Source organism: Triturus cristatus, chromosome 1_2 (genome assembly GCF_964204655.1).
Source record: "Triturus cristatus chromosome 1_2, aTriCri1.1, whole genome shotgun sequence".
Classification (NCBI taxonomy): Eukaryota; Metazoa; Chordata; class Amphibia; order Caudata; family Salamandridae; genus Triturus; species Triturus cristatus.
The window spans coordinates 920,886,286-920,912,583 of NC_140580.1; the positions used below are offsets into that span (position 1 = coordinate 920,886,286).

The 26,298-nt window shown below is 42.7% G+C and overlaps 1 protein-coding gene across 7 annotated transcripts in view; it reads left to right on the forward strand.

Moving 5' to 3' along the window:
- Positions 1–26,298, forward strand: part of PIK3CD (phosphatidylinositol-4,5-bisphosphate 3-kinase catalytic subunit delta) — a 671,014-nt gene that overhangs the window by 121,202 nt on the left and 523,514 nt on the right. For 5 of the 7 annotated variants that reach the window (XM_085609767.1, XM_085609777.1, XM_085609774.1 and 2 more), the window contains exons 2-5: positions 4,324–4,425; positions 6,471–6,521; positions 6,970–7,142; positions 18,524–18,752. In XM_085609767.1, the coding sequence (XP_085465893.1) occupies positions 7,002–7,142; positions 18,524–18,752 (370 nt within the window). In that variant the 5' untranslated portion in view covers positions 4,324–4,425; positions 6,471–6,521; positions 6,970–7,001. The remainder of the gene's footprint in view (positions 1–4,323; positions 4,426–6,470; positions 6,522–6,969; positions 7,143–18,523; positions 18,753–26,298) is intronic. The other 2 variants (XM_085609769.1, XM_085609773.1) reach the window with 1 other exon arrangement.

Here is a 26,298-nt window from a genome sequence, read left to right on the forward strand (position 1 = left end):
AAATACTGAACAGATTTACACCAGACCTACAAAAGGCACTTCCTTGACCTTATGGCTACCTCTGCCAAATTTCACGTAATTCTGTTCAGCCGTTCGGGCTGTAGCTGCGACTAAAGGTCCTATGGAAAAATGCATGGGGAAAACGCGTTTTGGGACCCCCCCTTTTTCTCGGCCCCCACTTGACGAATCACCCCGAGACTTTCAGGGTAGGAGCTGAACGGAGCGCCCCATTAGTTTTTAAAATTTCGCGAGGATTCGTCAACCGGCGCCAAAGTTATTCAAAATAGAATTTTGAGATTTCCTATGGAAACTAGGTTGTAACTATAACTATCTACTGGCGACTGCCAGTAGATAATATATGTGTGTGTGTGTGTGTGTGTGTGTGTGTGTATATATATATATATATGTGTATATATGTGTGTGTATGTACATATGTGTGTGTGTATATATGTGTGTATATATATATATATGTGTGTGTACATATATATATGTGTGTATATATATATATATATATGTGTGTGTGTGTGTATATATATATATATATATGTGTGCGTGTGTGTGTGTGTGTGTGTGTGCGGTCGCCACTGTGTTTTTATAGTTAGGACCTGGTTATCATAGGAAATGGATTGTTTGGTTTGCTAAAACGATTTTTACAGAAATACACTAATTTTGCAGAAATCTATATCTTAACTCAGAAAGAGTGTGTTTTGTGATCTGGTGCATATTCATATAATAAATTGCTTGGACGTTGAGTTTGCAGGTGTCCTGCGTGAGTCCTGCAGACCCGCAGCTTCAAATAATAGAAAGATGTGATTGATTGAAGGGGGCTTTTTTCCGCGTCAACCGCCTCACTTTTCTCCCCTCAGCCGTCTCTCTTCTGTGGGAGTGAGAGGCTACTGCGAGCCCTGCAATAGCTTGCACTCTAATTGGTTGGCCGCATCATGAAGGGAAATGTTGCAGTCACCATTACATGACTCGATGACTTGGTTGCATGCCCTGAAAATTAAAAGAAAATAAAGTATAAAGGGACGGCTAGGGGGAACCGGGCAGTAGTTCCTACTACCGATCAGGAATGGTGGGGCTGGGGGATGCAGGGCCGAATTTAAAAAAAAAACACAAAAGCAAAACAAAAACAAGCATTTGTAATGCGTTAGGTCTCGCATTTATGAGAGTTTGAGCTATTGGCATTGTAAATGACAATGCCTTTTATTTATGTGTTGTTTTTAAAACCGATAAATAAAAGGCCTTGTAATTTCAAATGCCAATAGCTTAATATCTCACAAACACAAGACCTATTGCATTGCAAAGGCATGCTATAAATTTTTTTAGAAAGCATTAGGAGAGAGCTTGTCCTACCTGCAACAGCAGGCAGGACGAGGCTATTTGAGAAAATAGTGCTCGGAGGCTGTAATTAAAGCCTACCGAGCAACAGCACACGTAACAGGGGGTGTCACCATGGGAGGTTACAAAATGAGACAAGGCGGTACTATGGAGGGACTACTAAGCCTTTTGAGCAATGAGCAGCCACAGTTTACAGTGGACAATGACACAAGCCAATGAAAAATGTGGGCGGAGCTTGAAGTCCCTACCTCAATACAGCATGCCTCACAGAGCAGCGCATGCGCTGTCCAGGCTCGACCTAAAACGAATCACTAACCTGCTCCGGACGGCCACCGCCTCTTCTTTGTCCTCTTTTTCCTGTCTCCGCCTGCTGCAGGAAGGAGCAGGAAGCAGGCTCCCAGGTTCCCAGAGGTAATCACAATGCTGCACAGTTTGGTTATGATTAGGTTCCTACTGTTAGTACAGACAATGTAAGCAAATAATTTCTAAGTAGCTTTCCGTAAATTATTCACTTGTTGGCCCTTGACCTTACACCTAGTTTATACACCTACTCGCAAGGGATTATTGGGTTGCTCTTTTTTCTTGATGTAAGTGAGAACTAGTTACATTACACAATGACACATTCATTTTCAGGCAAGGGGAGATTAAGTGTTTGATTTGCTCAGAATCACAGGCTGTTGAGCCGAGACTCGAACCTGGTTCCCCAGTTCCAAGGTCAGCAGCTTTGGCCGTTTCGCTCTTATTGATGACAACACTCCGCATGGCAAGGGTACGAGTTATACTTACTTCAGTTAACCATTACTGGTGAATTTCAGTGTATTCAGCTTTCTTTTGAGCAACAACTGCTTAGCTTCAGTGATTGTGAACCGAAGTTTGGAAAAAAACACTCACTATTTTAAAAGGGACATTGCCCACCAAAAGCTGAGATTGCTCAGTGCGGTTTACCAATAAGGTGTGTTCTTCACTATCGAGGATTCAATAGTGTGAGGCAGTCAAAATGCTTAGAGAGTGACAAACGTCAGTTTGCAGACTTCAACCAGTGTGTCTGATGATGGCGTTGCAGCTCTACCATATTTGTGACATCAAACCATACCCGTAGGGTCCCACATGGCACTGAACTTTGGCTCTGTCCTCTAATGGGTCTGTTGATTATTTACAACATGTGTATCATTTGTTGTTGGAAGGTGCATTTATATTTTTGGTAGGGGATGGATTTTCCCCTATTTCATCCAAAGTGTGTGTTGCTTCTGTGCCCCCGTACACTGCAGATGGTCACTGCCCTTTAATAATAGAACAGCCCTTGATGCTGACTTATGGGGTGCATTTTCTGTCAGCATAAGTTAATGACAGTTTCCAGAACCTGCCTGGAGTAACCAGAATGGTTGTACATAGTCCATTTCACTAGAGCAGAGTACCCGGTGGAAGTCTTTTCTCTTCGGATTTGTGATAGAGGCTCAGTGACTGGAGCGTAGCTGGTGGCTGTTGTGCATGAAGGTGACCTAGCCTAAGAGGTATTTGGGTATAGGAGCTCATGCCCAATACTGATATATTTTGAAAAGGCGTTTGACTCTTGATTCAGGAATCTTCTGTCAGGTATGTCTAAAACAAACTTCATTTTATGAAAAAAAGACTTTCATAAAAAGAAAAAATTGCATAATAAAATGTTTTTCAGTAAATAATTGTGGCTTTCATGTAAATGTATGATATGTAGAGGGTCTTGGTAACTTAGAACCTTGTTTGGTCGTTTGATAAATTAAATAGGTCAGTATAGAGGTTTATATTTTCATTGGTCTCTTCATTCCTCCCTCCTCTTGCACCTAAAAGTAATTTAGGGAGGGCCTCCTTTTCCCCTTACTAAAATAAACTACAGTACTGTCTTCTTGACTGTTGTTAAGGCCTTATATTGTAAGCCAGTGTATGTGGAACTCAGTATCACACAGTCCTCTTGGAAAGAGATACCCAACAGAGTTGCCTCTGTCGTCAGTGTTGTCCCTGCTGTTTGCCCAAGCAATAGAGCCACTGGCACGCTGGGTGTGAGTAAATGGATTGGTGCAGTGCTTCCAGTGGGGTGGGGACTTTGAAGACCACCCCTCTCTGTAAACAACATGTTCCTAATCCTTAGATAACTACAATGGACAGGATAGAGGCTGATGTACACCCTGAACAGCTATGTTGAGGTATTGCGATTGATAGTTAATTGGGACAAAGCTGTACTTGTACCCGTTCAATGCGAATCAGTGTCACTTGCTGGCAGCCAAAATTACAGGTTCAAACCAACAGTTTTAGATACCTTGGGATACTCATCACTACTGATCAGCATTAAAGCTGGAACCTCAACTTAGGCCCCTCTCAGCAGAGATGCGACGGACCGGTCTTATGGGGCTGGTACTCATTCCCTCTCCACATAACTGGTAGGGTTTACCTTTTCAGAAGGATTATACTTCACAGACTACAAGTTTCAAAATTACCCCAATTAAATTCTTCTACGGTTCTTCTTCACCACAGCTCGCAGTCATGCACATGCCTTTCTATGGTTAGCATCTCTCCCTAGGGTGTCCTTGACCCTCTAGCATTCACCTTGTCCTGTAGTGGTATGAAAATCTGCACTTATTGATAGATCATACTTTGCCCGTTTGTGGGAAATTTCCCTCTTTTCCTAATGTCCAGTCTACCTCTGTTCAAGGTACACCAAGTTAATCTTTCCTTCTGTTATCCATATCTGCACAATCTCATTAAGATTATCACCAAGGCAACCAATGTTCAAAGGCGCCAGTATTACCTTTATCAGCAATTTTTTAAGAACTAACCTATTTTCTCCAAATTCAATCAGAATTTTCTACCTCCGTGCTGTATAAAAGTTGCACAATATAGTCCTGCTTTAATTATTGAATGCATTATTCTGCCGATCATTCTTTCTCAGAGTATTCTTGGAGACAGAGGAAAATTACTGCTTGATGGTAAAGTTTCATTTTGTCTGAATAGGACATAGTGAATCTTTTGAAGAAGACGTCATTGGTGTCAATCATTCTGTTCCTGCAGACAAAGCAATGACTCTGGTTTTGGAGGTCAGCAACATCATAAAAGGTAACTATTTAAGCCCGTTTTTCAGAAGACGTTTGAAATTAGAAGTGGAAGTTAAGTAGATATTAGGAAATGTGGACTGAGTGGTTGGGTGGGGGAAGGCCAAATAAGTTATCCGGGCACCAGTCTCTGCTGTTATTGTATCTATCTACCTACTTAATTTGCTCTAAATATTGTTTCTCGGGGAATTACAAGCTTTTTATACATATGTAATTTTGAGCTATCTGTCCACTCTGTCATTTTATGATCAGCTGGAAAACAGATATTTTACTCCTTTGGTAGTGAATCTACTTTGGTAGGACCAAACTCAACCTTTGAAGGCCACTGCACCACACTTTTAAAAATTGGGTTCAAAGTAGTTCAAAGTGCAAGGCTGCCTTTAGAAGGGCAGGGTGCATGGCACTACCTTGGAGTTCTAGGCCGATCAGTGATAACCTGTTTTAATATTCGGTTGCCAATGTCTTTACATTGTTCTGAAGTTTTCATCTTAAGTTTCAGAGGAGATGTGTTATTGAGATGTGTTCCACAAATGTGTTCTTTTTTTGTGGCTTTGAAAATTTTTGAATGGGCTTGTTAGGCAGGGATTTTATGAGGGATCTGGAGATGGTTGGTGCTTTTGGCTGATCTCCGTGTTGTTTTGAGGATGTTTTGAATATTGTTGGTAGCAGAAATTCGTGATTTAGTTAATGAATGTTGTAGGTGGTTTTATTTATCGACGAGTTTGACTTTTTAATTGAATGGAGAATTGCTAGGGGTTGTACAGTGATGCCTCTCACTGATTGTTGGATGGGAGCTCTTTTTTTACGAAGAATAGGGCGGGCAGAATGAGTACAGAGTCCATATGGATGCACAGGACACTAAAATAAGAATGAGATGAGCTTGCTGATCTTAGGGTGGGAGAATTGCTGGTTGAACGTCTTTGTGTCGGGAGTGTAGTTTGTGAGGTTTGGTTGATTCATTAAAAGACTGTTAATAGGGCTGATCAGTGGTTGGTTGGAGGATTGTTGGTTGAATGTTTTGTTGCTTACATCGTTGTTGGTAGGATAGCTGGTTGTAGAATTAGCCTGCAAGGTTTATTTGGTGGTTTGGAGAAATTTCTGATTTGTTGGTACCTGCTCGTGGTTGATTGGAGGATTTTTGGTAGGATGATGGTGGGGATTTTCGAAAGGTTGATAAAAAGAAATGATGTTAAGGTTTTCTGTTGCTTGGATGAAGCATAGTAAAATGAATATTTTGTTGGGTAGTGGATTGTTTCTAGAACGCATCAGTTGTTGTTAGCAAGATTGAAGTATGTTTTGTTAGATGATTGAAAGGGCATTTTGTTATTTATTGTTGCTGTTAAGCAAGACGGTGGTTCAATTATTTATGGCACGCTTAGTCGCATGATTGGAGAATTGTTCAGATATTTAATTAGCTGGTAGAAGGATTGATGTTTGGTAAAATAATTGTTTTTTGATTGGAGTTTTGTTGAACAGTTCTTTGTTTGGAAGATTATTGGTAGGATGTTCAATGATTGATGAATTGTTGAAAGAGGGTTGTGTTGGTCAGTTGGAGAATTGGTAGGGTGTTTAATTCGCTTAAGTTTAGTTTGGTGGCTTTAGTTGAACCGTTCTCAACTGATTTTTTTCTTTTTTCAGTACAGGAGCGTTGCTCATTTGTGTACCACAGTTTCCTTTCCCTTTCACCCATTGCATCTTAACATGCTTCATGAAGATCAGAGAAGAGTTCACAGTTGCTTAAAATAACACCTTTTAAGACCCATCGTCTGTAAGGAAGAATCAAATGCGTTTTGCTCTGTGGCACTGCAGCACAAGGAACACAATTGTGGGGATTTGTTCAAACGAATTAAGAGTTACCTATTAAGATATATGTATTTCATGAAAGTAAAAAAAACAAAGGGCTAAACCTTCTACTGTCATTTAGGAATAATTGTCAGTACTCTAGTTGTCTTTCGAGTATTACCCTTAAAAAGAAATGAGATTGTCTTTTTGATGAATTATCACTAACACCAGATTCTTATACAGCGTATCTGAATTTCCTCAATACAGGAAGTCTCTTTACTGCTAATGAACTCTTTGCAAGTACTGGAGTCTAATGCAGTGAGTATGCATATTTCTGAGGCAGGGAACCAATCTACGTATGAGTAACTTTCTGCACTTAAACTAATATAGTTTGCACAGCTTAGTAACGAGAAATATTTATAATGGTCACAGGAGCATTTCCAACACCATGCCAGAATACAATGTGTCTGCACACCTGAAAGACAAACCATTGCCTCCCAAAGATAAGATTGTTCCTGGGCAGATCACTCTAAGGGGATAGGAACTTATAAGCTATTGGTGGGTGGTGGCTTGGCCTGTTACTTTTAAAGTGTGCATAGAAACAAGTTCCTTAGCAAGATACTATCAGGATGTTTTGGGAGAAATCTCTGCCAACTGAAGGGGAGCTGGGAAGGGAACGAGACAGTTCTCTGCTAGGTATTGCCAGGACAAATGAATGCCGTGAGATGCCATGTGTAGAAATATCATCTTGTGATATCTGTTTCAGCTGGTGTTTAGGGTCGCTGAGCTGTCGGTGGGATGCCTCCTGGGGTTTACTGCCCTGCTGAGTACTGGGCCAAGGATGAGAGTCAGAGCATTTTGGTGGACTTTTTACTGCCGACTGGGATCTACCTCCGGTTTCTGGTGCCCCGCAATGACAGCCTTCGAACAATCAAGCAGGTACTGAGTTGGTGCACTTCCTTGTTTTTCCACTGTGTGCAGTCCCTGCTTCATGATCTTTTCTTATTTTAACTCCTGCAAGTCCTTGTCTGTATTTCATACTCTTATTTGCAGCTTCTCATTATTACCCAGCTTATATCAATCTGTAGGTCCTATGGGATCGTTGTGTACTACAGCAGGTCCTGGTATTTAAAAATGGGTTTGAATGTCGATGAGGTAGTTGTGCGTTTCCATGGTGAATGATTTTGCTCCTTCTCTCCTTGTAATCCCTATCAAAAATGCTTTTATCACCCTGTTTAATACAGCTTATGTTTACTGCATGCTGCATGGTGCGTGTCAACTGTGAGCACTCCGTTGTCTTACTAGTTATCCTTGGCAACTGCTGTGTACTTGCCTGCATGGCACAACCAAAAAAAAGGCTTCTCAAAAAAGACACCGTAAATTTCGGTGCACTCACTACACGAGCATTCTTTTGTGTATGTATGCTCACCATTTACAGGTAAGTTCAGAGTTGCCACTCATATTTCCTGGTATTTGTTCTGGAGAGACAGGATTGACTTCTCCATTGTTCTTCCCTTTTTGGAATGCATTCATTTTTTCCTTGTTTCTGCCTTACAGAGAGAGGCATTTTTTCTGGTATTTCTTGAAAATTACATCATGGGGTTGCTTCTTATAGTCCATATTTTCTAACTAACCTTTTTGGCTCTGGTAAAAGACAAAATTGCATTGCCATTGCCAGAGCCCCCTTCTCCTCTTTCTCTAGTAGGTCCTTCCCAATTCTTATCTATCACCACGATTAAAAGATCCTTTCACTGTAATCCTTTGAGAAAGCAGGAAGTTAAGGGTCTTCTGGCTGAGATGCTGAACAGAAACAATCGTATCCTACAAAGCTTTTCTGATGGATACTTCTAAGGGCAGACTTCTCACCTTGTAAATACACCGTCACCAACGCACCAGACTGAATCTGGTAGAGTTTTATCCTTATTGCTCCTGCATGCCAACAAGTGATGTCAAGCGTCTCTGCCAAGGCTCTGTCCCACCTTGGTAGTGATGCCGAATCACATATAAGCACCAAGCTGTACATTGCTGAACATTGTTGGAAATCATAAAAAGGCTCTCCTACTTGATGTCAAGGACTCAGGCCTGTTCCCATTCTGTTGGCTGGTCCAACAACAGGTCTTCATCACACTCCAAGTCTTCAGATCAGTCCAAATCGATGAAAAAACGAAAGCAGTTCAAGCAGGCCCCGTCCCATCCTTGCCACTTTCCTCTTGAGAAGTTGTGGAGACATCAAAGTGCCCTGCATCGAGTTCCTGATCCTCTGCTGAGGAGCCAATTACGCAGTTTATTCTGATGTGCCCGGAGTTCCCAGGTACTTTGACGATGCCACTACAAATTAAGGTGTTTAAGGAGGCCATGCTTCACATCTTGAGCACCTCTCCGGCTCCCTGAGGCCCTCCTCCGGGCTGTAGAGGTCCTGGATGCCTCCAGCCAAGTTACCGCCAGTGGGTCCACCCTCAGTACAGCTATGCCTTTTGAACCGCTATGGGTCTAACTCCGATTCTAGAGCAGATTCCACCCTTGGTGCTGCAGTCCAGTCCGGTTCCTTCCACTTTGAAGCCGGCACTGAGGCTACCTATGTAGTAGGAAGATGTTGATCTAATAGTTGTGTCTGACTCTGAACTAAATCTGTCCCAACCTCGAACAAAGATGCTCATGAGTTCTGTTCCTGGATACCCGGTCAGTATTCCTTCTGATTCAGACAAGACCATGCTTTCGCCCATAGGCTGTCCTCTAGTACTTCAGCTACACTTTGGTCGGAGTCTCATCCGAGCCAACCTGTATTTGGTGATGATGGTGATAAGTGTTAGTGGGGATGATTTTATTCCTCACACCAGCGTGAGGGCACATTTTATATGGACCTCATAGAGGACAGTGTAATAGACTGTCCTCTGACACAGGGCTGGTGTCTCCACCTGGCTCTTCTACTGAAGAGTCGACGTCCTTAGCCATGGTTAGTGGAAGGGTAGCCGAAAACGTTGATTGATAACTGCCTTTTATAGAAGTGAAGACTAACATACTTTCAGTGGTCCTACAACGTTAAAATCATCTGCAGAACCTCTGATACCTTTTAATGAGGCACTGACTTACACCTTTATGGGCACTTGGGCAAAAACATGTTTGTGCCCGCCAGTAAATAACAAGTGTAATGTCACCATAAAACAGCTCCTGCTGGTCCTACCTTCCTTACATAGCACTCTACTTTGGAGTGTCTGGTGGTACAAACCAGCACTAACAGAGTCAATCCTAATTAATGCCCTATGACCCTGCCTGATAGAGAGTTGAAGAGGATGAAGTAGTTTGGAAAATGGGTCTTTTTCTCTGACAGCCTTGCCCTTAGATCCCTCAATGCCAGCTGCTTGTTGGGACACTACTTCCATGCATTATGGAACTCCGTCGCTGAAAGTTTGTCATTGTTCCCAGAGGAGTTCAGGGCCACTTTGGTTCAGTCCATTCAAGGTTTTGAGGATGCAGCGAAGTATGTCATTCATTCCGGACTAGACACCACTAACTGCTTAAGAAGGGCAGTTGGTAACAGTGTGATGCTTCTGCATCACACGTGGATGAGAGCTTTGGGCTTTTCATGTGACTTTCAGGCATCATGCCATTTGGTGGCACCCATCTCTTTAGAGAAAAGAAAGATTTGGCCCTGGAGCGTTTCAATAAAAGTAGGGTCACTGTGGTCTCCATCTCCCTTTCTGCTCCTGTGCAGGAGTATCCCCAACAGTTTTGCCCCTTTTGAGACTTCAGAAGGGGCTTGGCTCAAAGAGAATATCAAGGCCCACTTCACAACAGCTCCCCCATTCCATTCGAGGCCGGGGTCTGGGATCCATCTGACAACATTCAGGCCCTCCGGGACAGTGCGCTCCTCAGTACATCACCTCCTCCCCGCCACTGCCACTAAACTGCTTTAGCTTTCTCAGGATGCCACATCTATATCAAGTGGAAGCAGTACAATGTATTACCTCCACCATTCCTTTCAGACCTGAAGCATATTCCCACCAGCATCAATATGGATATTTGAGGACCATTTTCCATTTTGGTGCAGGCTCTTTTGACCAAAGGAGCCAAGAGAAATAGGGACTGGCTGTTATTCCTGATATATCTTTATGTCGAAGAAGGACGGAGGACTTTGTCCTATTTTATTTTTCAGCCTGTCAATTTCTTGGACAATTCAGGGTTTTGGTCCAAGTTCTATCAGCCCTGGATTCAGAAGGCTGGATGTAGCGCTTGACCTGTAGGACACCTATATTCACATTTCTGTACTGCAGTACCACAGGTGTTACCTGCAGTTCAAGGTGGGCCAGCAGCATTTTCTATTTTCTGTGCTCCCCTTCAGCCTTGATCGACTCGAGGGTTCACATAAGTAATTGCAATGGTCGCAGCACATCTTTGGAGGTTGAGAGATACCCTTTTTTCCTACTTCCACAACTGGCTGTTGAAGGTAGGCTTGGACAGTCAGTCATAGACCACCTCTGGACAATGCGAACTGCCTAACCGGCTAACATCTTCAAGGTTCTCGATCAATTCGGTGAAGGCACACATGGCTCCTTTGCAGCGGCTTCCGTTCATCGAAGCTGTTATGGATATGGTGCTGTTTCGATCTCCCTCTCCTGATCAACAAGTCCATGCCATTCGCATCAGGAGCCAATTTTCAGCCTCTTTACTGGATCTCAGTGAGAGTGGCTCTGATGCTTCTTGGCCTTTTTGCCGTCAGCATCCTGCTAGTGGACTGCGCAAGATGGCACATGCAGGCGCTGCAGTGGGATCTGAAGTCTCAGTGGGTTCAGCACCTAAGAAACCTGACAGATTCCATCTGGGTTTTAGAGGAGACTGCAAAAGACCTACAGTGGTGACTGATCTGCTCACAGCAGATCCCTCTCCCTACTCAACACAGAGCTGACGATGGTGACTGACACGTCGTACTTGGGTTGGGGAGGTTATCTGGGAGAGGAGGAGATCGGAAGACTCTCATATGGAGGCGGATCTCTGTCGGACACCAATCTGTTGGAGTTGAGGGCCATTTACTTAGCATTGAAGGCCTTCCTAACATCCATCCATCAAAGAGAGGGTTGGTCCAGGTGCTCACGGACAACACTACCGCCATGTGGTACTGCAACAAGCACGTTGGAGTGGGGATAATGCCATGAGGCCCTTTGCCTCTTGAACAGACTGAGTCAGCATGGTATCTCCCTGGTTCTAAACCCTCTTGCAAGATCTTTAAAAGCCAGCGTGGACTAGCTCACTAAGCAATGCCTAGCAGATCATAAATGACAGCTACACCTAGATGTGGTGCAGTGTCTTCCACCAATGGGGAGATCCCTGGCTCCCTCTCTTCGCTAGCTCAGGGAACGTGCAATATCAACACTTGTTGATTACCATGAAGGCTCTCTCTTGGAGAAGCATTCTGCCTTGAGTGGTGTACAGAACTCCTGTATGTCTTCCTTCTACTACCTCTCCTGCTGCGAGTTCTGAAGAAGATCAGGAACAACTGTGCCCAATTCATCCTAGTAGCTCCAAATTGGACCAAGATAATGTGGTACCCGGACCTTCTGTCCATTAACATCTGTTCTCTGATCAGGCTGCTGCTTTGGGAGGATTTTCTGTCGCAGCAGCAACGCAGGGTCCTGCACCCTGGACAATCTACACCTCCATGCAGGGTGATTGAGCAGTGACTGCTTTCGAATTCCCTCCAACAATAGTTGATGTCATTTTAACAGCCAGGCGTCGATTTACAAAATCTATTTACGCTGGATGCTGGGATAAGTTTAAGACCTGGTGTAATTCCTGCCAGACCCATTACAAACAAATTATCGGCAAGTTCTGCTTTTGTGTTGTGTTTAGCCCAGCAAGGACTTGCCATAGCCATATTTAAAGATTACTTGTCAACCCTTTTGGCCTTTGTGCATTATACTGCACCAACCAAACTTGTTTAAATCGCCTGTCTTGCTGCTTTACCTGAAAGGTTCTGCCCATATGTTCTGACTAAACTTTTTGTGATGTCACAGTGGGACCTTAATTTGGTTCTCACTTTTCTTATTTGTATCTTCTTTGAGCAGATGCACAGTTGTCCTTTGCCTATACTTAGTCTTTTTCTTTTATTATGTAACGTAAAGACCTATGGAGGCATTCAATTATCTTCCTCCTTTAAAGTCTACTTGCCCTTGGGTGCGAAGTACAGAATGCCCAATGATTAACCCTTTGCCTTCCAAGCAACCTGTGCATACAGTTGGCAGACTTTAAGGAGACCTTTCTGAAAGGGAAAGGTCCAGCTTTTCCACATAACTACTTTTATAAAACGAGGCAAATGTGTGAGAAACAAAGGCTAAGCATTGTTTCAAAATGTATTCCTTTCTCCGAGGCAAATAAATCCAGCTTCAGCTTACATAATTGGAAAAGCCTTGCCAAATGTACTACCTTTTCCTGGGTGAATGCAGCAGAACAATTTCTTTACTAGATGTCTGAAACAAAGAGGCAGCACTACAACAGTTTCTGATATGCAGGATAAAGGCTTGGACATTGTTTTTACCATCTACACAAGTGCTAATGGAGTGCAGTGTGGGTGGTCTTACTGCTAGATCTGCGTGTAATTACATCTGAACCACAGAGGCCATGATCCTTTCCGGATTTCCATGCCCTTTTTAAGGCTTTTGAATCGGGGCAGCCATTCAAAGTGCCTTGCCGTTTGGGATACACAGTTACCATGAATAGTATTGTCATTACCTTTTTGCATCAGGCGGGCCTCTATCTAGAGTGGCACAGTAGGTGAAAACAATGGGCTGTAATTCTACTTAGAGCGATTGTCAGTGGTTTAGACTACTTGGAAAAATTCCTTCCAACACCTTTTGTGTGTTTGAAACCTCGGAAAAGAAACCCAATTCATTAGAGAGTATGTATATATTTTGATTGAAAAATAGTTGCTTCTTTCACTTCCACAAACCCGAACTCATCAAATAAGTCAGGTTGGCTTCACAGCAAAGGTGTGCAAGGCTCTTTCTTTCAGATATGGAGGTGTATCACTTGGGACTAATGGGTGCGGTGTCTCCTCAAGGAAAAATATTCCCTGAACATACATTAGTTAGTCTGTAATGTTAATTAAGGTTAGGTGCTCTGCAGAGCTTCTGGAAAGCATAAAAACATATTCTAGAGGCAATCAAACAGAGGACCAAAAACAATGGAGGCTTTACTCCAGGTACTTTATTGTCCCCCAAAAGGGTCTTAAGGCCATATTAAACATTATGAACGAAATCAATTTCTCATTGTGGAATCTTTCCACAGTCGCTCAGGTCTTTGAGGCCATGGCGATAGAAGACTGGATTATTAATGTAATTCTATTTTTTTCTAGTCAAGGAAGAGCATCACAATGTCTTATTCACTCATCAGCTAGCTGGAGCTCAAGGTTGGCTTTATATGCCAGAACTCTTTTGGAAAATAGTTGGTTAAGACCTCATGGGATAAACATTATCATCGTATTGTACCTAAACAAGCCAGGGGTTCATTTTATTGGCAACCTATCTGATAAGCCTAGAGCTAAAAGGCTAGTATGAATTGCAAATTTTCTGTCTTCATTTTCAAATCAGAATTTAAGAGCATAGCTCCTGAAAATTGACTAATGCACATTTCGGTATATCTGAAAAAATCATCGTCGTCATGTGCACCTAGAAATGATCAATTAAGAAGCCCCCCTGAAAAGTAAATGCTTAAGAGTTTATCCCTGAGTTTTGGAGAGAAATTGAAAACCTCTAAAAACATCTTTGAGTAACAATCTGGGCTTCGTCTTTTTTTCTTATAGGAACAGGAATTAAAGTTAATATCTGTAAGTATTATCTACCAATGATTGCTGCAAACTCCAATACATCGACTAAACTCTACTCTTTGAGGAAAGAGTCTTATTTTGTCTTTCATAATGCCATTTAAATCCAGAAATTACCTTCATACCTTTTAGACTAAGACCCATACTTCTTCACTTGAAGAAATGTTACAAAATCTAGACGTCACTGTGCATCTGTAACATTTAGGGTTTTCCCCCCAAAGCAAAAGAGTGGATAAAACCACTATTGCTAGGTGAGTAATTTCTTTCATTGCAAATCTTGCCTGCTTAAAGGCTAGACTTCTCATAGACTTTGCTCTCAAGACAGTCCCATTTCAGATGTTTGGAGGGCAGCACCATAGATACACCACCTGCTTTCTACAACCTTTACTCGCTAGGCACATATTCAGAAAAGATCTTGCTTTCAGTCAGAAAGTTCTGCAAGAGCTGGATCTCAAGTGCATGTAGAAATCCTTGCTTATTGAGGGCTTTTTCTTTAAAGTAGCAAAGTTTTTCAGTACTACCTGTTGGTACAGGCCAATTCTCACCAAGTTGTAAGGGAGGTGGAGCAAGGACTAAGAATACCACACTCTCCATGATCCTCATGTTTTTTCTTATTTGCCTCCTGTAAGTAGAAGGTGCCTACTGTTCACCATTCACATCTCTGCCATTGTTTCCCCTTACAAACTTTTGCTTTGACACAGTGCACCTGCCTGGTCTGCCCCTGTAGCACAGTCTGCAGTGCTTGTTTTGTACGTTCTAACTCTGCTCAGCTTTCCCTCTGCAATTGCTTTGGTGTCATACTACCTACCAGATTTCCCTCTCATGTCTCTGTGCACTGTTCATCCTATCCATTCATATTGGTACAATACATCACTTACTGCATCCTCTTCCACGCCTCTCCTTGTGTTTGTCTGCTACAGATGATCTGCACCATGCACAAAACTTGTTACACCTCCTTTTACGTTCAAACTGTTTTCACCTCCTGCAGGTGCTTTAGTACCATGCACAATGCTTGTTTTACCATCTATTGCATCTTGGCCTATGTTTGCCATCTGCAGTCACTCTGGCACTACGCGCAGTTTTACTTATAGCCTCTCTCACTTCTGTTTGTACCCTGTATGTGCTCTGGTACCATACATGCTTGCTTTGACCTCTTTCATATGCTTACCTTTTTGTCTTTTGCAGTCTTTATGGCACCAGGCCAGTTTATGCGTCACTTCTTTCATCTATTCTCTTGTTTGCATCCTGCAGTCAGTTTATCACCATGCACAGCATTTGCAGTACCACTTTTCTCATGTTCTCCATTTTATATCCCCTGTAGTTGATCTGGCACAATGCACATTCGTTTCTATAGCCACTTTCACTTGAGTATTTGTTTCTGGCTGTTATCATAGAATCCTACAACTGCTTGCTTCACTTTCAAAGCTCGTTGTCATAGTTAATATCTGCAATGACACGAGTATCCTGCACAAGACTTTCTGAACTCTTATAGTTTCTGCAGTGTTTGCTTACTGCATTAGATTTGGTGCCATGATATGTGCTTATTCTCTTGCAGGGGATCCTCATCAATAGTTGTAAGCACTGAATTGTCCCACCCATATGCAGTATCCTAGAGCACTTTAATAAAAAAAATATGGATATATACATATTCAGTTATTTCAGTGTTTAAGCGCCCATCCTCATACCATGCATGCTGGGGGAGGGGGGGCAGGAGGGGGGGGGGGGAAATAATTGGTGCTTATGACTAGACGAGGATCCCCTGTAAGAGAACAAGCACAAATCATGGTATCAGATCAAATGCAGTAAGTAAACTGCAGAGTTCAGCCTAATAGGCATCAGTACACTTAAAAAGTGGCAAGTTTTGTTTATTTTATTTTTTAATTTAAAGAATAAGCCAAATAGTCACAACATTACCACAGTGTGACCAGAAATAACCTTCACAAACATTTTATTAAAAGAAAAATCAAGGAAGTGAAGGACAGCGTTGGCAAATAAACAGCTACAGACATGAGAATACAAAATATGTAGTGTGCCTTTAAGGGCCCATCCTCACGCCTGTGTCTTATAATGGCCTACAGTTGACAGGTATTGAGCTTGGACATTTTTCCTTTTCTTTCATTGAAAATCTTCACAGACCTTTTCCCAACCACTTCAATTCAAATGGAGTATATCAGAAACATTTTCTGACAGGGAACTTTCCTTTTTCCTGTCAGGTGGCTTTCACGTTTTGTGAAGTGTCCAGCTAAAAAAAGAAGGCAGCCCAGTTAGACCCTCATGCATGACCATTGGTGTATAACATTCTTTCCCGAAGACCATCTTCCTGAAGAGTACAACCACTGCCAAAAGATGTTCAGGAGAACCCCAAAGGACAGGCAGTAGATCATGGTGCAGGGCCTGCTGGAGACACATAAGTTGGCTGTTTCAGGAGAATCTGAGTGGCGAGGTGCAACCATAGCACGCTCTGCACTCTCAAAGGACACACTGAGGGGTAGATCCAGGGAGAGATACTTTCAGAGGAAGAGGTGCTGGTTCCAGTCAAGGTCTATGATTTCAAAGATGGGTACAGTACCTATTTGTTTGCCGTTGACAATTATGTTGTGGAGGAAATCGACATCAAAGCGCCTTTCGATGTTGAAGGAGCCCAGATGCTTGTCATCGAGTCCACCATCAACATGAAGGCCAAGACTGGCATTGACACTTAAGGTCACACACACTCAAGACCACTTACAATGTCGGCTCCCCCTTCAACATCAAGACCCAAAGGTCCTTCACCTTCCCTTTCAATGTTGAAGCCAACAGGCTGTTCACCTTCAGCATCGAGAAGGCCATTATTACTATCTTCAAAGTGTCTGTAACATTTGAATATGAGGAGGATATTTCACTATGCCAATCCAGAGTATTTACGAATTTACTTTCCCACAAAAGATATAACTCCAGAAGTAGCTTTGTTTTTGACTCAATCAGCTCAGAGATCAGTCTCTCCAATCTCCAGCACCCCCAACGTCTGTGCTACCCTTGACTTGACCACATCTTCCAAGGTCACCAGTGGTCCCCATCTATTTCCGCCTTCTGCAGAAGAGAACACGGTACTGATCTTGGACTCGATCTAGAGTATCCAGTTCTCGTTCTAGACGTTTAAGACATTCCAGCAGGAGATTTTGCTCTTGTTCTAGGCACTCACACGATCCCATGCACTCTCCCTCCTTTGTCTAATTCTTCAGACTTTTTCTCTATCAGGGACTATTCCTCACCACTGACAGGTACTTCTCCTACTCTCATCTCCTCTGTGGGCAATATAACCGCCTTCAATGACGGTCTGATCAGGCAAACATTCTAATTCCTATTCCTACAACATCAAAGTCTGTGATTGTTTTGGAGACCGTACATCTTGGCATCAGTAAAGTCTGCTCTATAGACACTTCAGAAGAAGTATAAACTACAGAAACAAGACCCTCCAGATGATCTAGAGATGGCTGATAGCAAAGGGTCTTGCACATCACAGTTGTTCTTCTGCCAAGGATCCACAATGCAGAACCAGTGTCACTCAGTTGATCATTTCAGGAAAACCACTAGTGTCTTCGACAAATGTGGTTATCCAACAATAGTCTTGTTTGCACATGAAAGAAACGGGAAATGCTAGGGCTTCACCTCAGGTCTATCTACCATAGTTGAAGGGAAATGCTCTTTTGGTATGGTGGCCAGGGTGGTTTCTGCGTGCTTTTCCTCTCCTTCTGTTAATCCTGAACGTGCTGATCAAACTGTATCACTGCAAAGCCAGAATTACCTTGAGGGCATCAGAGTGGCCACATCAGTGGTGATTCACCAACCTTCTGCATCTATCCGAATAACCACATAGGAGGTTTCCATGCAGACAATTCTGGAGGCATGATCTGGCATCCCATCCTTCCAATTGGTGAGCTTAGCAGCCTGACTCATAAACATTTACAGTATATGCATCTAAATTTGCCACAGGACTGTACGGACATTTTACAAGAAGCAAAGTACTTCCTCTAGAACATTATATGCTTTCAAATGGAAGAGGTTCTGCATCTGGTGTGTTCAAAACAAGTATGTCAGAAAGCATTTATGAATTTGTTCCTTCGTCATCGATCAATGGCTGGGCTACAGTTTTTAATCACTTGAGTTACAGCTTAAAGCCCTCGCTGCCTATAAGAAATCTCCTTCACAAATGGCTTTCTTTCGAATGTCTTTTGTTAAAGACATCTTACAGATCTTGCAGAGTATCAGGAAAATGTTTCCTCCTACTAGATCTCCAAATCCCACTTTTGAATTAAAATGGGTCTTGTCCTAGTTAAAAGGTCCACCTTTTGAGCCTGTACACAAGACAGCCTTATGGCATTTAACTTGAAGTTGGCTTTTTGGTAACCATTACCTCGGCTCGCATAGTGAGAAAGATTGATGCATTGTAGATCAGGGTGGTGATGAGAACTCATCCATGCTTGCAGTGCCACAGCTCATTATTCTATGCTTTGTTTGTCCCCTGTAGTCTCTCTGGCATCATGCACAGTGTGAGCCATTATTCCACATGCTCAGCGACCCTACGTCTTATGTCTTCACCTGTATCAACCAGACGTCCGAACAGCAGGAGTTGGAGGATGAGCAGCGCCGTCTGTGTGATGTGCAGCCATTTCTGCCCGTGTTGCGACTTGTGGCCCGTGAAGGAGACCGGGCTGATAAGCTCATCAACTCCGAGATCAGCTTACTCATTGGCAAAGGTGAGTGCTTCACATTGAGAAATATCATGTACACACTACTCAAAGTGACATCCACCTCCTGTTGACTAATGCAGTGGTTCCCAACCTGTGGTCCAGGGACCCCTGGGGGTCTGCGAAGCCTCCTCAGGGGGTCCTCGACTACTTAGAAAATGAAATAATATTAACAGATTAACAAAGTGTATATAAATAAAGATGCTAAATGTACAACTGAAAATTTTAAAACATACTGTAAATGTGATGGAATTTCAAAACTGAAGGATACAAATTAAATGACTATCCCCCGATTGATTCGTGGGAGCAGTGCAAGTGCACCAAACAGAATATAGTATGGACAATAAGTGGACTCAATTGAATTTAGAAAAGCTCCAACCTTTCTATTAAAATTAAATAAAAATTTTGATTTTAATTTATATGTGTTTACAAACTAAATAAACCGTGCCATCATTTGTGTACATTTGTGCATTTATTTGATGAATGCCTCTTTCTGTATTTGTGTGTATTGTTTTGCGGTTCAAATCATGGACAATGCTTAGGCCGTATTTGTATTTTGTAAAGCGCAAACTACTCACCCTTTCGGGTCTCAAGGCGCTGGGGGCCGTTGTGGAAATGAAGTGAGCTATTGCCCAGAGTCACATGGTGCTGAGCTGAGCTGCCGCCGGAGCCAGCGATCAAACCGTGAACCCTGTGCTCTGAAGTCAGCTGCCCTGGCCGCTGCACCACCCTTCTCCAGGGCCAGTAATGACTCGTACAGTTTTCCAGTAATGATTAAGGGGGGGCCCCCAGAAGTCTAAAGGTTGGGAACCACTGGACTAAGGTGTCTTTCTCACTGTGGAAAAAATGTCTGTGTGCGCAAGCACAAAAACACACACACACACACACACCCACACACTCCCCCATATTGCTTTTCACGTCCATGTCACCTGCCATTCCGCTGATTGAAGTGCTACACTGTGAAATCCATTTCAGTGTGCACCTTTATTTTGAATGCACTTGTCATGTTGTTTCACTCTGCACATAAGTTTGATCATATCACTTAAATTGATGGTCTCCTGTTATTCTAGGCACTTTACCCATTTTTCACAGTGCCTGGCTTATCTCAGTTTTGAAGTTTGAAATAAATGTATCGCTGTGTACCCATGTTCGATAATAAACCAGAGGATTTTGTCAATTGAGTGGTCTGATTACTACACTGGCTGCCAGCTCAGTGTGAGAGGTAGAGTTTACAAGGAAACCGGAGGATCACCTGGGAACTTGGGAAATCTTATGTACAAAAAACACGGATCCCACAGTTCATAATTACACAATCAATTCAACTAAACCAAATGGTTGCTTTAAACTTTAGTTAATATAAGTCATATAAGTTTTTTTTAACACTGACGGTGCAGTAGATGTTTGGTGAGAAACGTCATCGGTGCTCTCATAAATGTGATACATACATGTGAAAAAAATCAGTGATCACATAAAACAAAAGCAACACGGCCCATTTCAAACTACAGTCTACAGAGGGAAGGGGATCATCCTCAGGATTCGTAGAATAATAAAGCCAGAGTCGGAGAGCAAAAACTGAAAGAATAATGAACATCCATGATTCAGAAACACAGACCAGGTCATGTTAAGGTGTGAGGTACAAGCACATACAGTTTAGTTTGTACTCACAGAATGGAGAGTGTGAGCTTCTAAGAAAGAGTAAGGAGGCCGTCCTTAAAAAGGAGAGGAAAGTTCAGAGAGTGGCTGGCTCATTGCGGAACAGTAACAAAAATGATGAATATGAGGTGGACAAACTCTACCTGAATCCGAGTAGGCAGGATGAAGGAACACAAGTATCCAATGACTAGTGTTAAACCCGCTGGAGCCTGGCTGGCTGGAAAAATGGTGATAATAATAAGGAAATGGAAAAATAGTGCTCAAAGAGAAGACGTATGGAGAGTGAATGAAGTAAAACCTTGCTAGCTTCCGAAAAACTTGTACCAACAATGGGGGCATTGGGCGGTAAAATACCACCGTATTTTCGGCCTTAATGAAATGTAAAGAGGAAATTCGAGTTTCAGCGTGTGCGAGCACAATCTGCCTTGCTGCGCATGAGTTTCAAAAAGTACTGCACTGTAGTCGATGGACTTCTCGAATGTAAAAAAAAAGGAAATTAGAGTCCCAGCACGTGCGCGCACTTAGTGCTTTGCCTCGCTCGAGCCTCAAAAAGAGAACAGTGCTTTTGTCAAAAGACTGCTCGAGTGAGGAAGAATAATCCGGATCGAGCTGGGCTGCAAGTCGAGCGGCCATTTCCAGAGAAGGGGCAGCGCTGTTGTAAGCGTCTCTGCTAGAACAGGTAATGGAAAGTAAAAAAGGCCGCCATATCTGCAGAGTGAATTGTGAAATACACAAAAGAGAAATGTTATAAATTACACTGGCGCATAAGTTTGATAATCAGAGAGCACATAATTGGAAGTGAAGAAAATATAATGAAAAGCCAAAAGAGGCAATGGAATCAACAGAATACAATTTGCTGTCTTTTCGAGAAAGTGTAATGGATGGAGGTCACACAGACATAAAAAAACAAAATAATAAACATGATGATGCATTCCAAATCGAGTAAAAAGCTGAAATTGCATGCTAGTTCAATTCAAAAGGCAAAGAAAGATAATAATAAAACAACAAAGTGAAAGGCCTAGTCCAGGTACAGCAGACGTGGCAGGTGGTTACTCAGATGATCATATTAGCCAATTTTATCTGGCAGTCCGAGCCAGTTCTCAGTGTGTCCATTCTAATGATCTCTTTCAGTTCATCCTTGATGAGTAGCTGCTCCAGGTTGTCACCTCTCTCAAGTAATTTAGGACACTGATAACCAGTCATCTTATGTCGTTCTTTGTATGGCCATCAGCAATAAAATGTTCTACCGGGGGTATTGGTGACCTTGCGGCGAATATGACTGCAATGTTGACAAATACCTATTCTGATTTTCAGGATGGTTTGCCCAATGTATAATTTCCTGCATGACCACGTTATACTGTAAATCACATTACAGGCATTACAATTATAGAACCCTCTAAGAGGTGTCTCAGTGTTGACATGCTGGACTGTTTTTGATTCTATACAGAACTGGCACACAATACACTGACTACATTTAAAGTGTCCAATAACCGGAGGTAGGGCCCAGTGATCAATTATGGTTTCTGGTAATTTTTCTGGTGTGAGTGTGGCCCTTAACAAATGGTCTTTTAAGTTTTACTCCTCTTATTGTGGAACAGCGGCGGTTCCAGAGCAAGGTTCCCTGCTGCCAATACCTTCAAATGCTTCTTAATGCTTTTGGACACTTAAATTGAGCTTCGAGAGAAAGTGGTTACACATTTAAGTTTCTCAGGCCACACCATCCCTGGTTTTTGCAGTAAGTAACATCGCTCATTTGAGAGAGTGTTTTACAAGACGTTTGGGATATCCCCTGGCCATGAGTTTATCCCCCAGTATTGCAGCTTCTCTTAATAAGTCAGATCTATGATAGCAATTTCTACTTATTCTTAAGAACAGACCATACGGTAGAGCATCTTTCAAAGAGCGGGGGTGGAAGCTTGAGTATTGTGGTAAGTTATTTCTTTCTGTCTGTGGGTTTCAGTAGAATGTGTACAGAATGTAATTTTCTACTTTGACCATTACATCCAGAAATGGGATCTCTATCTTGCTGCTTGTTAAAGTAAAAGTCAGACCAAAGCCACTCTGACAAAAATAGAAAAATAAAATTTTAGTTTACCCGTATAGAGCAATATAAGAAGTCCAACAAAGAAAGAAAGGATATACAGTTTTACAAAGTAGAAGCGGCCTTTCCCTATTTATCAGGGGATTATTACACTAACAGAACTGCTAGGACCATGGTTCCCAGCAAACCCTGGGGATAATGGAATAAGCAGAACAAGTTTGTATCCTCCTCAGATACATCAAAAGATTCAGGGGATAATTCAGATCACGGAAAAGGGACGGGGGGTGAAGGGCAGCTACACAGAAAGGGCAGGAGTACTTCTTAGGCAGAGGATATTTACCTTTCCACTAGTCTATCCTCCATGTATTGCTGATTCCTGTCAGATTAGCTGGCACCTGTTATATTAGATTAAACCTCTCCTGCCTACTCATTGTAGGCAGTGGACATCACAACTACCACTTATATTCTTTAGGCCATATGGCGAAACAGCAAAAAAATAAGTTGAGAATATGTAAAATATAATTTGTGTTGGTGAAACGGGGCATATCAAGAATTCTGGAGCTTTGAGTCTTCCACCACAGAGCCCCCTTCACGCTGCCCACCAGTTCATGTAGTGGAGGAGGGGAATGGGGATTAGGGAGGCAGTTGGGTGACAAACTAGTAGACACTGAGTCACAGTTTGCACTCATTCACTTGTAAGCTCCTCTGCCAAGACTGCCAGCAGTAAGTGCATCATTAGCTAGACTTATGATGCAGATTTTGTGTTATAAAGATGATGTTACTTTAAGAATTCCATAATGCTGGCAGTTTTTCCATCATGCAGTGCATGGTCCATGGGAGTGTTTACTTTTTAGGGTAACCCAGTGGAGGGATCAAGACATTCTTGAAATTACCCATCTATGCTTTTGGAACACGGAGCGGCGGGAGGATTGTTAATGGATTCAGAAAGAATACCCACAATGACCATTAGGATTACAGTTGAATATGTAGTCCAGTGTGAGAGGGATGGGAGGAAAAAGAATCGAGGAGGTCTTATGCGTGGATCTATGATGGCGTATTTATTAGAGATATAGGATGGAAAATAAACAAGTAAACACAGGTGAGCTTCGTGGTAGGTGGTTCGTGATTGATGCCGCCGTCTCGTCTGTCAATGGGGTCCTCTCCAGGTTATTGGTGTCGTTCCCCGGGTACCATGGAAAGAGAAGAGACAACCGGCGGTAAGTATGACTGTCGAGGGGGTAAGAATGATTACCACCACCAGGGTAAAGTAAAAGGGAAAAAGGGGTTGACACACCCAGTGCTCAGGCTCAGGATATGGTGAAATGCCCGTCTATTCAGTGTAGGCCGTAAGAATAGGTATAGGGAACAGAAAAGTATCAGAATCATAAGCTCGCCCCTTGCTTCAGGTGGCGAGTGCTTTATAGGCTGCACTGTTTACTAAGCTATGTCCCCCGGTCTTAAGTGCTTCACAGAGTGGAGTCAGGGAAGTGCCCCTCTCTATTCGGTAACGCGGTAACGTTTGACAAGGCATATAAGAAGGGCAGCAACTCCCTCCCCGCCCCTCCTGTCCTCCCAGTCCCCTTACACGTACCGCTGAAGCCGTAACTCTCCAGAGTTACGGCGGCATGCAGGCGTTCTCCGGGGGCGTCCACCAGTCCTCCGACCACTGCTCCGGTTCTGCTGCCGCTTCGTCTTCTCCCTCCAGGCTGGGGCCGACGCCGTCACGGTCCTGAGATGCTCCTGTTCCCGATGTCCTCGTCTCCTGATTCTCCGGTGGGTCTCCGTTGGTCCGATGTTCGCCGTCGTCTTCTTCTTTGGCGTCTTCCGGAGACTCCCCTTTCGCTGCCGGGTCCGTCCTTCTAAGTCCCCAGGACTCTTCCCATTGGACCGCTTCCTTCAGTGGGCGTTCCTGCGGGGAAGACGAGTTCGGGTAAATTAACCCTTGTCTGACTGGCGCGTACCGCTCGATGGGCTCCTCCTCACATCCAGTCACTAAATCACCAACTTTCGAACATGGGGACAGGGGTTCTAACCTCTTCAATGGCCCTTGACTGTAAAATATGTGATTTTGGGCAAATTACTTACTCTCCCACGCTTAACAATTGTAAATATGTAAAATGCACGGCAATTTTCCAATAAAAAAATAAATGTCCAAACCCCCGCTTGATGTATGCCTCACAACATCCTCCCCCAGTAGCGCTCCGCTGTTCCACATCAAAGTTTCTTTATCCATATACCAGCAAATAAGTATATAAATGTTCTTCTCTGACATGAGATTGTCTCTGGTATCCTTAAACAATAAAATAGTGTAACAAGCTAAATAAAATCCCTGCCTCGGAGAAGGGAACCTAAAATATAGAGAACATCTATAGAAGGAATAATCTTAGTAGTTCAGTTAAATAATTTATAGAGAGCCCTCCGACCCACTAGAAATCAGAACTGGAGTAAGAATCGATACAGTGGGGTATAGCAGAGGTATGAACTACATTCCACTAAGCTTCCCTCTAGCTATTTGCAGTTGGAACATGAGAGCATCAAACATCTCTTTCCCTCTTATAGAATGAGCCTTAGATTTTCCAGGTAAAGGCTTGTTCATCTCTGGTTTGGTAGAATGTAATTTTCCAGGTAAAGGCTTGTTCATCTTTGGTTTGGTAGCATGTAATTATATCAGATACTATCTACCTGCATATCGTTTGCTTTGTGGAAGGTAAAGTGATGAAGGTGTTAACCACACCATAGTTGAGAAATAATTGTTAGGTGAGATATTTTTTTTTTCAAGGTAGTATTTTAGAAGCCTTTTAATATTTAAAGTTTGGAGAGATCTTTCTGAGTAGAGTATGGGTTCAGGAAAGGTTTTAATGAGAAATCATTTGATTGAGGTGAAAATCATTGATAACTGTGAGTAGGAAAGACAAGTGCATTTGTAGGGATACTTTACTATGACTGGTTCCTCCATGCAGAAAGCTTGAAACTCATTGATGATTGTAGCTGAGATAATAGCCACAAAGAAAATTACTTTCCATAACAGATGTTGTATGCCAGATAGAGGCAAGGGTTCAGATGGCAGACCCATCCATTCTGAGAGGATGGTATTCACTTCCCAATGTGAAGAAGTTTTTGTAATCGGGGGGATGGGGGTGGGGAGGGGGGGAGTTTTCTTGATGATTCCAGAAAATCTTAGTCACAGAATTATGAAAAAATATACCAGTGGTGGACTTTTTCTGTAAGCAGTAATGGCAGCCAAATGTAGTATAATAGATGCAAACTGAAGATCAGATTCATCCAAATAAAAAAAGTGGTGTACCATTTCTTCTTGGTATCTTCTCGGGTCCACCTGATTCTGGAGACACCCGATTCAGGACATCTTCCAATTGAAGATGTATGAGGATCTAGTGGAAGGATGTTTGAACTCTTTGACTGTATTATAGGTACCTTGGAGCCTCACGGTCAAGGTCAACAATTGCTGGCTAGGATGGAGGATCTTGCCCCACATCCTGGTGAGCAGGTTTGGCCTGTACCATTGCCTCCTCTGTGGTTGAAGGAAAAGGTGGAGCCGATTTGTATACCAACCCTGATCCCTTGCAGAATGTTGTATTAAGTATTCACTGGTGCTCTTCTAAAAGATTATGCTGAGCTTGTCTGCTAATCAGTTATTGAGACTTAAAAGATGCTTTGACGCCAAAGAAATGTTGCTCATCTGGGACCAGTGCCAGTTTTTCTGTGCTTCTCTTAACAAGTTGTGAATTTTTAATCTGATGTATCAAAGGTGGAGTCACAAAAAACTTGGGAGTTCTTGTATAGTGACTGCTTTGTGACAATGCCTTTGTTTTGAGCTGTTCTAGATATACACATTTGTCACTC